The sequence below is a fragment of the Trachinotus anak genome, unplaced genomic scaffold (assembly GCF_046630095.1).
Source record: "Trachinotus anak isolate AG129_WGS33_773 ecotype Australia unplaced genomic scaffold, CSIRO_AGI_Tana_v1 ptg000012l, whole genome shotgun sequence".
Classification (NCBI taxonomy): Eukaryota; Metazoa; Chordata; class Actinopteri; order Carangiformes; family Carangidae; genus Trachinotus; species Trachinotus anak.
In genome coordinates, this window is record NW_027273863.1 from 13,353,588 (window position 1) to 13,364,396 (window position 10,809).

The window sequence follows — 10,809 nt, forward strand, 5'->3', positions numbered from 1 at the left end:
GTACATGTCGCCTCTGGTTGGGCCCTCTTTTTCCTCTGGCTCCAATCTCGGATTTTGAGCACAACCTGCACCCACGTTTAGCACCACCTACTGCACTGGCTGTTCAACTGACCTGCAGTATGCTGTAGCCTGTATATTTTATCAATCATACTTTATTTGTACAGCACTTTTCACACAATAAAATGTAGCACAAAGTGATTTACATAGATGATGAACAAGCCCTACACAGTGGGTTAATAAAGACTGGAAGCGGACAAGTCGAGGAAACACTAGAGGTTAGATTAAAATGTTAAATTCAGCTTAAGATAAATAAAATTAATAAAACACAGACGGAAAATGGAGGAAATAAGTGAGATAAATAGAAAGAGATAACCCATAAAATAAATATATCATATTGAAATAATATAACTAAAAGCACAATTAAAACAAAGTAAATAATAATAAGGCATTGTTAAGAATAAGATAAATACTAAGAGCTAATCTATCAGAATAAAATAATATAACCCTAATATAGACTAAGATCTAGTTAAAAGCCAAATTAAAAAGGTAAGTCTTAAGTTTGCTTTTAAAAGTATCAACTCTTCAGGCAGGCTGTTCCACAAACGTGGGCCATAATGCTGAAAGACTACCTCACCGGGGGTTTTTGTTCTAACTTGGGATGATTAAAAGGCCAGAAGACCTGAGGGTCCTCGAGGGCTCATAAGAGAGAAGCAAATCTGACAGATAAGTAGGACTAAGACCATTAAGAGCTTTGTAAACTACTAAAAGGACCTTAAAATCAATTCTGAAGGAAACAGGCAGCCAATGCAGAGATTTTAAAACTGGAGTAATGTGTGCTCTCTTCCTGGTCTTCGTCAGCATGTGCGCAGCTGAGTTTTGTAGTAACTGCAGTTGAGCTTTATTTTTCTTAGGAAGACCAGAAAGAAGAGCATTACAGTAATCCATTCTGCTGGAAATAAAAGCATGGATTAGTGTCTCTGTGTTGGCTCGGGAGAGAAATGGTCGCACTCTGGCAATGTTCTTCAAGTGATAAAATACTGTTTTAGTTGTTGTCCTAATGTGTGGTTCAAAGTTAAGATCAGAGTCAAATAAAACACCAAGATTTTTCACTTGCTGACTAGGTTTAAGTGCGAGTGTTTGAAGTTTGTCATTGAGTTTCTCTCTCTGATCCTCAGGACCGATAATTAAGACCTCTGTTTTATCCTGGTTGAGCTGGAGAAAGTTCTCTGCCATACATGACTTAATATCTAAAATACAGTTGAAAAGGGCATCAGGAGACAAGGCAATGTACAGCTGTGTGTCTTCAGCATAACTATGGAAGTTTATACCATGCCTCCTGATGACATTTCCAAAAGGCAGCATGTTTAAATTAAAAAGAGATGGACCTAAAATTGAGCCCTGGGGGACACCACAATCCACTTCATAGCTTTTTGATGTACATTCATTGATGCTCACATAAAATTTTCTCTCTGTAAGTTAGGATTTGAACCAATTAAAAACAGTACCCAAAAAAACAAAACAAAAAAACAATTTAACACTAATATTCTTAATTTCTGCTGCTGCTATGGCATTAGTGTCAAACTTTGTTTGTGGTTTGGGGCACTTGGATAACTTCAAACAATATAGTAATCAGCACGTGGAAGCAGTCATGGTAAGACATGAAAACATCTGCAACGCAATGTGCTGCATCAAGCAAAATACACCAATGAATTCAAAAGTGTCTTCTTATAACACTACTTATAACATTTAATGAATTAGTGTTTGAATACATTTTATTTAATAGTCATTTACACAATAAAATCAAAAAGAACTGCTTCTTCAATAAACACATTTGTTGGCTTGTCTGGATGGGTTTTTGGGTTCATCTCAGTGGTTCAGCCTCGCCATTCTCTCCTGATCCACAGCAGACTGCAAAGCCAGTACTGTGTCTGTGAATGACAAGATAAGATGGAGTAAATAAACATGAAGCGCACATCCACCCAGATTCTGGTCTATCATGTAATGCAGTTTTGTCCTGGCACCTGCTGACATTTAATCTGGCCACCACAAGGTTTCTCTCGTGTCCCCTGAGCCAGCAGGCAGTTCAGAGGTTTGGTAAATGTACTATTGCAAATGTCATGCAGGCCGTTTCACTACCCCCACACTACTATCAAGTGCATGTCAATAAGAATGTGGTTTGTTCGTAGTTATTACATATTTTTTGTAAACTTTGAAATTTTGCACAAATACAAGAGCTCCATAATTTCAGTGACAATAATGGATGTGTAATATTTAACAACATAATAGACTTAGTTTAATGTAGTCAATTTAACTCCAGTATCAAACCAAAAGTCAAGCTGTGATTTGTACAAACCCAGTAACTTCCGCGAATGATCCACCAGGTCTGGAAGTCCAGTGTCAATGTTGTATGAGGTTTGCTCCATTGCCTTGACAAGTTCATTTGCCCTCTGAGAAACAAAAGCGATAAAAATGTGAGGACTTGCAAAGCCTTTCTTGAGATGGCATTATGACTTGTGGCAGATTTAAGAAAACTACCTGGAGCTCTACGTAAACCTTCTCCTCCAGATCTGCCACCTGGGATATGGCATCATAGACATTGCTGTCCACAACAGATTCCTACAACACACAAAAGTGAACAGCAATTTTTTTTTTTTTTTTTTTTTAAACCAAATTGTACATACAATATAATCAATATTAATTTCGATTTTGGACTGATCTTGTGCAAACTGACCTCATCTGAGGAGCTATTTATAGGCTCTTCTGCCTTAGCTGCTCCACTGACTTTGGAATTGCCATTCAGTTCCTTCACTCTGCACAGGAGGGGAAAATATTTCAAGCTTCATCTTCACAGGCATGATATTTTTTCATAATGAGAAAATGTCAGAATTCCCATGACAAAATAGAAGAAAAAACGAGTTAAACTTCATCAGCCAAATATGTACCTGTCAGCGTAACGTAGTGTGTTCATTGTATATTCACATGAAGCCATGCCCGGAGACACCATAGCAATCTATGGAATAAGACGAGGAAAATATGTCTACATACATTCTGTGCTTTAAGACACAGTCACATCAGAGTTTGTGCTTCTTTGGTGTGCATCCTGCATCATCCTCAATAATGTAATAGGACCACAAAACACCATATGCCAAACTGAGTTCGGTGTTTTAACATACCATGCAGGTCCTGGACTTCTCTCCAATGAAGGAATCCCTGAGGACCTTGGTCAAAGTGCTCATCCGGAAAGGAATGTGATCACTGTTTTTTCCCAGTGAACGAATGCATTCCTACAGGACACATAAGTGGACACATGGAGCTCCTTTTAGGGGTGGTGCATGTGCATGTATATTTAATAGACAGACAGTGGGAGCTCTGGGATTGTCAGAAGAATTAAGCATTTTGGGAGCATTTTATTCCTCTTTACAGTCTCAAATTGACTGAGCCAGTGTTACTTTATCTGCATCCCAGCTGAGGTGTGAGAGAGAAAACAGGTTTGTCTGACTTTGAGGCCACACGTACTTATTTATCTGGAGTGTGCATGCTTCGCCATTAGCCATATTCTACCTTGAGAGCCAGCAGGCTGCGGTTGATCTCTGCAGTCTCAACCAAAGTGCTGCGGTCGTTGCTGCTGACGTCTGTGCCACGCTCATTGCCAGCCAAATCAACCAATGAAAATTTGCCGTGCAGCGTGGTAGCACGGTCATTGCGCCGTAGCACAATCTGGAGGACCGCATGAGAGCGAGATGAATTGGCGTTGGCTGAAGTCTGGCCTGATGTTCTGGAAAGACAGCAGCCACTTTAATATTATATCATATTTTTTTGAGTTGAAGAATGACACAAATGTAAACCAAAAATAAGACAATTCATGTCTGATTCATGTGCTATAACATGGTATGTCTTTTTAACGGCCAATGTAAAACCATGAAAAGTATTTTAGGATTTTAGTTTTGGGTTGCTATGTTAAAAGTAACTAATAAACACTACATATCCACTGCTCTTTCAGTCAACATTTTGTGTAGTATTTATGATGAGATTGCAACACACATGTTCTTATCATATAAATACCTGCATGCACTGCCTGTCTGTATCATCCTGATGACCTCTTCTGCCGTGGTCACGAAGACCTCCTCAAGGCCCACTACCTGAACCTGCTGTCGATCATCCTCCAGAACACGGAGCTTGGCCTTCTTATTCAGCAGGTCATACACCTAAGTAATAAAGTACATTTCACGTCAAGAATAAGCCGAGTTTTCAGTTAAATATTCTCAACAAATCTGGTCATCAAGGTGGGGGAAGAGGTTTTCTTACTTTGCCATTGTAAATCTCAAAGAAGCTGACGTAGGCAGAGAGATTCAGGTTAGTATACCTCCTGTGGTTGAGATAGGTGAAAACATCCTGGGCTGGAAGGGAAGGAGTTGAGCAATTATTTATACTTAAGTTCTTATGTAAGGGGAACTTTAATATAATCCTGGATATTACTATTGTTGAAGAATAAAGCAGTGGGACTTAGGGAGACAAATACAAGTAATGTAGATGAAACAAGTTGGGAAATTACTTGTAATTGAATCCTATTAAGTGACCCAAATGACCTTACTTTTTAAGCATACAAAAATCTGAAAATCTGGGGATCCTACCTGCCAATGCATAAATGCCTTTGGCACTGTTCTGCTGCTTCCCTGTGAAGTCACCTCCCATTGTCTAGAGAGAAGATACCAAAATCAGGAAAAAAAAAAAAACTGTATGAGTTTCCCTAAAATTCAAATCTATATAGTCCACTATGCACAAAGAAAAATTGCAAATCACTTGCATTGCACAACACATTAAAGCCGGTGATGTTTTTATTAAAAACCATACATTAAACTTTTAAACAGACACCCCACCATGACATGAGAGGTGATGATACCGTTGTGTTACACGGCACGCCTCTGATTCTGGAGCGGCAGCATGCCATCTAAAAAGCACTCATGGGGGCCGCATTATGCTGGCTTTGTTTGGTTCAGTGTAAATGAGCAACATGGCATAAAGAGAGGTCTTCTTAACAGCAATATAGTGTGATTTCTGTTTAAAAGGTGCCAATGATTCCATACAACTGAACCCCACACAGTAAGCAGAGACTTACATGAGTCTTTCCACTTCCTGTCTGGCCGTAGGCGAAACATGTCGCCATGCAACCTTCGAAAATTGACTGCACCAAAGGTTTGGCTGCGAACCTGAAGAAAAATAAAAGTTTTAACCTGTCAGAAACTAAAGTCTTGAAGTTAAAAAAGAAATATTACACATATGAGTTTATGCACATGTATAAAATATTGCTATGTGGCCTTACAAATACAGTTATTTACAGTTTCCATTGAAAAAATGGGAAGCTTAACACTAGACTGATGGAAAATTTAGTCTTTAAAGGAGAATTGTATGTTTTGCTACATAGCCAATGTCAGTATTAACAGCTGTTTACTTAACAGTCTAGAAGGAATGTTGCAAGTTCATCATCAAACTTCATTCCTTTTCACCAAGAGATGTCTCCAGTGGTGGAACGCAACACCAATGTTAACTCTTGTTTTGCTTCTATGACTATCACTTGTTTTCTTCTGCTGAAGTTAGCATACTAACTAGCTAGCCCTGGTCCGGTCAGACTGTCTTGTCACTGTAGCATCCAGTCTGCCCTTAAGAAGTAATGCTGCTCAGATCTCTTGTATTGTAAACATAGAAATGGCTTAAGCTCTTGGCAAGCCTGCTAAATAAACAGCTGTTCATGCTAACGTTGGCTATGCAGCAATAAGAGAACTTAAAAATAGCTCCTTTAAATCATGTCATTCAGGAGGAAATTCTTAGTAAGCAAACAGACCAGGGAAAACACTTGGCATCCCATTCAGTATAAACCTGCAATCAGATCCAAATGGTTGCCAATCCAAAATTTAAAAAGACAAATGAGGTCATTACTTGTAGACCAGGTCGTTGGTGGCTGTCTCATCGAAGGAGTAGTCAAAGTGAAAGACTTGGTTGTCCAAGTACTTGGTGAGGTCCACCTTCTGTTTTGGCTCATGGACCAGTAGTGTACCTTTCCCAGGTACAGACACCACATCAATCTCCTTCTTATTAATCTCTGGAATACACAAGAATGTAAGTCAGCATTTATTAAAAAAAAAAAACATACCATGGTTAAAATTTTTGGGCAAGACTGTGCCATAAATAAAGTCTTTATCTCCAGATAATACTGCATACAGGAAGTTACACGGTGTCTACACAGAGGGCATAGCATGAGCAGCACCCTCAGCGCTCCATGTGTATCTGCACAGGATGCTTTCAGGCACAGTCTGTGTTTTGGGAGGCCAGCTGGATTGATTAATAGAAGCGTATCTTTTCCATCAGATCTTCATGAAAGGGACAAGTGGAAAAACATGGCCGACATGCTTTCTGTGTAGACACACTGTTATACGTCACTCCCAATGTACCTTGCTTGTTAAGAGGCCGCTTGCGAACACAAACACAAATCCTGTGAGGTTCAATCTGTAAAAACACAAGTTGAGCTGTAAGGACAGGCTTTAAATAGCACACCGACATACAGCTTCATATGTGGCGCATAGTTCTTCAGTCCAAACTTACCAGGTCAGTGGTTGTTATAGGAGTTATTTCCAAGGTCTCTCTGAAGTTTTGGATCATCTCGTAGAACTTTTGGTTTGGTCGAGAAGCCTCTCCAAACTTAAATGAAAAGGAAACAAAAGAAATGTAAATAAAATGTGAGAAGAAACTTCTCATATCTGAAAGTTCCAACCAAGTCACTTTAAAAAAAAAAAATGTAAATAGTAGAATTACTAAAAGAAATTCTCACCTTTCCCCTCTTGGTCTGCATTTCAGGGGGCTTTATGACACAAGACAGCCTTTTGTTTCCTTTGTGTAACTCTTGGGGAGCCACAGATTTTCTCCTGCCTGTGATGCATAAAGAGGATAACCATTTTTCTTTTTTGTTTTTGTGACCTTACTGACACCATTTCAGTCTCCAACAAATTTAATTACAGAACACAGATGTGCCTCATATCATGTTGTTTACAGTAGTGAAGGTAGGTTTTTACTTTTGACATTAATGTGTTGAGCTCTCTCTCTCCCTCTCTCTTTCTGTGTAGGTTATGTCACCAGTTCAATGTAATCCAGTGTATGCATATGATCATACGCATTTAACTGACCTTTGGCGGCAGGTGGAGGAGGCATCTTCTGAGGTTCGTCATTTTCCTTTATGGCCTCACGGACAAAAGGCAGTGACTGCGCTGGTTTGGTCTCATTCTGTCTGCGCTGCTGATTAGGAATCACTAAATAAGGCAGAAGAATGTGCTTGAGTGTAACAAATAACAAATACTTGACAAATAATTTTAAATTACTAAAGTTGCACCTGAAAATGTACTTTAACTCACTGCAAAAATGTGTTGAGAGCGTCTACAATACAAATGTGCAAAATATACAGTATCGCAAGACTAGCATTTAACTCTCACTGACAACAACAGTACCCAGATGTGAACTATAACAAAATGTGTCTTACATCAATTTGTCTAATGTTTTTTTTCCTGGAAAATAGATCTAGTTTGTGAAATTTCCTTGTCAGAAAATTACTACTAACCAGAATTTGTAAGGACAGATGATGGGGGGACATCAGAGTGGACTGTCTCCGGGCTTCCCTGTGAAGACTCAGAGGTTCGGACTGGTGCTGTAACAGGGGCCAGGGCCTGGAACATACATGTCTGCCTGGCCTGAGACCTACTGGCAACTGAAAGAAAGACAAATCCAAGTCAAATCGCTGCAATACAAGTGTCATTGTCTGAAAATAAATATCACAAGTGATCACAGCAACAAGTTTGCCATTCTAAGAAGAATTTGTCAGAGACCCAGTGAAGTAGAGAAGTGAGCTTGGAGTGATAGAAACAGCAACAGAAAGGTTGAAGCTAAACTAGTGTGGATGATTAAATAATGACCACTTCTAATTCAAGCAAATTTGCAAATGAAAATATTACTGACTGATGTTTAATGGTGTTATCTATCAGTTAATTTTGTAAAATAAAAAAGCAGCGTATCGTATCAGTCACAGTCCATTCAGTCCTAATTGGATAAACATGCTGGGACAAAAGCTGTACCCTTGTTTTCAGTGACGATACACACCTTTTTTTATAACCCTCTTTGCCCAGTGTATGATTTTTTTCCCCACTCAGAATTTAGAGCAGATAGTGCTATTTGCCCAGAATTAGTTGATTTGCATCCCTGTCACACTAATCATTAAAAGAAAGAAGATCATTTGTAACCAGTGTTCTGAGCAGGGTTCAGTTCTCCCAGGATTGTGGGTTTTTGCACTTACACCCCGATCCCTCATTTGCTTTAGAGAGAGGAGCATGCATGCCTTGCCGACCTGACTCTTCAGCCTTGGTGACAGCTGGAGCAGAGGCTTTTGGAAGGAAACAAGCCATTAAGTGACAGAGTACATAACATGGTAGTCTAACGGACAAAACAGTCCACTTCATTTACATACAGGAGGGAGGGGCGGGAATCCTGGATGACCGCAGTCGACCCTCATACTTCTGTGGAAGAGACAGAAACAGAGGAAGCAGTTGCTCAGTACACCATCTTATTACCAGCCCCACTCTGCATAAATCCATCATTCAAAGCAAACCAATATACAGCTTTAACCCTTTTCCATTCAGGAATAATGTTAAACCCATGTTTCCAAACCCAAATCATGAGTAGAAAAAAAAAAACAACAACACATTTTTCATGCATGTCCGCTGTATTACAGTGCAAAGCTTGGGCTGAATGCACAGAACAGTAATATAATCTCTAACATTCAACTTTAATTCACATTACTTTGTCATTTTATTGAGAAATTAATTCGATATTGCAGAACACAAACCAAGGAGCAGCTCAGAAAGGATTATCTGATTATAATGGTGAGGTAAAAAACTGAAGACTTAAACACTAATTTTTTTTTTTTTTTTTTTTTTATAAAATATGGTTCAACACTGTCCACAAGCACCTCCATTTCCTTGTTATGTGGTAAAGAAAGGTACCTTCTCCGGAGCAGGGGGCGGTGGGTCAGCAGCTTTGCTGGTGACAGCGTTTACATGGTCTAGGAGCTCCGGATTGAGTGTACACAACTCGCTCACTTCAACCTAAAACACAAGAACCCTCGGTCAACTTCATTTAGACGTCGTCAAATTGTTTCTGTGTTAATGGACTCACGAACCTCCTTCCCTCGACAGATGTTCCTCTCATGCCACTCCACCATAACCGTGGACTTGACAGTGTCAACGGATTTCACCGTTGCCAGATGCACTCGACCTGGTTTACACACAAACAAACGACAAGCCACACTTTGTTAACTACAGACTACAGTAGTCTGCCTCCATATGTTACTAAAAAGAAATATCATCTCACCATCGCTGCGGCTGATTTGTACAGAGAGTCCAACAAGAAGCCTGGACAGACTGTTCTCCATTTTAGCTTCTTCTCGCTGCTGCAACCGAGAAATCAAAATTCACGCAACGTTTTGTTAACGAGATAACTCGCTCTCCAGCTACTGCGCCGTAGTCGATACCAAAATCTTCATTCAAACGGCAAATTAAAAACTAATATATAAGCACAATGTTCTCTTTGTTGTGATTGTTTATCGCTGACAAAAAGAAAAACGACACAATCAAACTTACCTACCAAAGTCAACGTAAACGCCGCCCAAGATTTAAACTTGCATTATTTCCGGGTGTTTAAGAACCTGATTGGTTGTCGCCATGTCATCGTATACGTCCTGTGCGCCCTTCTTCTTCTATGATTTTTTTAAAGGAAAATCCACATTGGTGTTATACCGCCACTACCTGGATCCAATAGGAATGACCTCTGAGATAAAAAGCACTTGTTTTTCTCGACTTGCTACCTACCTAATTTTCTCATACTTAACCCTGTAATGCCTGACCCCAGAAATAATGGACAGAAAATTCTGATTTGTTGAATCTGGAAACTTTATTTGGCCCTTTCACAAAATTAAAAAAGAAAAAATTACAAAAAATTATTTGCACATAGGTTTTTCCAAATTTTATACACGATTTTACTACATACTAAAATGCAAAAAATTATGTAATTATAACTTGCTTCAACAGATTAAGTGTTCATGTTAGAATATTACTAAAAATTTCAAAGAAAATGTCACTGGAAAATCGTAAAAATCGCAATTTTCTTTACCTTGATCCAGTGAGTTGGGAACTATCTGAAGGTGGCCAACTTGGATTGTCCCATGTACTGTGTTTGAATTGTTGTAGTGATAAAGGTATCCACCAGGGGTTGGAAGACAAGTATCAGATTGGATACAAGAGGGTTTTGAGTGAAGTTTTTACCATAAGGTGATGCAATAGGTCTCAGAAATGCTTGTATCAAATTTGATGCATTTGGCATTATGGGGTTAAGATGCAGGAATAAAAGTAATGCAACACTTGACTGTGTATATCAACATACTTACATGTAGCTTAATAAAGGTTTAACTTATACAATAGCCTACCTGTTCACTAGATGACTCTGTCTTAAATTATAATCTGATTTATGTTTAAAATATGACCATAAAGACAGTTTTCAGATTAGGTGAATATTGTGCACTAAAACAACAGAACTGAAAGAGGTCTTGTAACAACAACATTACAGAAATAATCATATGGATAAGTATAGTGGTGATTTTTCCACACATTCCGCACATTTGCTTCAAAATGGCATCAAGTGATCAGACCACGGCAATGAATTTAGGTGCAAAAAGGATATTAACCGTCTCCATTTGACTATTTTCTAACGTTTTAGATA

General features: G+C 38.9%; 1 protein-coding gene across 5 annotated transcripts; it reads right to left on the reverse strand.

The window, feature by feature from the left end:
- Window positions 1-1,722: 1,722 nt before the first annotated feature.
- On the reverse strand, window positions 1,723-9,749 carry kif2c (kinesin family member 2C). 5 transcript variants are annotated; one of them, XM_071491257.1, is made up of 23 exons: window positions 9,679-9,749; window positions 9,406-9,484; window positions 9,215-9,309; window positions 9,039-9,140; window positions 8,504-8,552; window positions 8,333-8,419; window positions 7,604-7,750; window positions 7,176-7,298; window positions 6,824-6,921; window positions 6,598-6,693; window positions 6,447-6,501; window positions 5,935-6,097; window positions 5,117-5,207; window positions 4,632-4,695; window positions 4,306-4,397; window positions 4,063-4,205; window positions 3,562-3,775; window positions 3,174-3,284; window positions 2,943-3,010; window positions 2,732-2,810; window positions 2,536-2,616; window positions 2,354-2,447; window positions 1,723-1,928 (listed from the first exon to the last, which is right to left on the reverse strand). In XM_071491257.1, the coding sequence occupies exons 2-23, from the start codon at window positions 9,464-9,466 to the stop codon at window positions 1,867-1,869; spliced, it is 2,175 nt and encodes a 724-aa protein (XP_071347358.1). In that variant the 5' UTR covers window positions 9,467-9,484; window positions 9,679-9,749; the 3' UTR covers window positions 1,723-1,866. The 5 variants fall into 5 exon arrangements, with proteins under 5 accessions (XP_071347358.1, XP_071347360.1, XP_071347359.1 ...); XM_071491259.1 differs by having other exon boundaries at window positions 8,384-8,419; window positions 9,675-9,748; XM_071491258.1 differs by having other exon boundaries at window positions 8,375-8,419; window positions 9,675-9,748.
- Between the last annotated feature and the right edge of the window lie 1,060 nt (window positions 9,750-10,809).

What these genes read in the sequence shown, in the direction of transcription:
- kif2c (XM_071491257.1), bottom strand. Translation starts at nt 9,466, where the DNA reads ATGGAGAACAGTCTGTCCAGGCTTCTTGTTGGACTCTCTGTACAAATC. An exon ending in TAAATAGCTCCTCAGATGAG is followed by an intron (nt 2,617 to 2,731) that starts GTCAGTTTGCAC and finishes TGTGTGTTGTAG; the next exon opens with GAATCTGTTGTGGACAGCAA. An exon ending in TCATTCGCGGAAGTTACTGG is followed by an intron (nt 1,929 to 2,353) that starts GTTTGTACAAAT and finishes TGTCATTCACAG; the next exon opens with ACACAGTACTGGCTTTGCAG.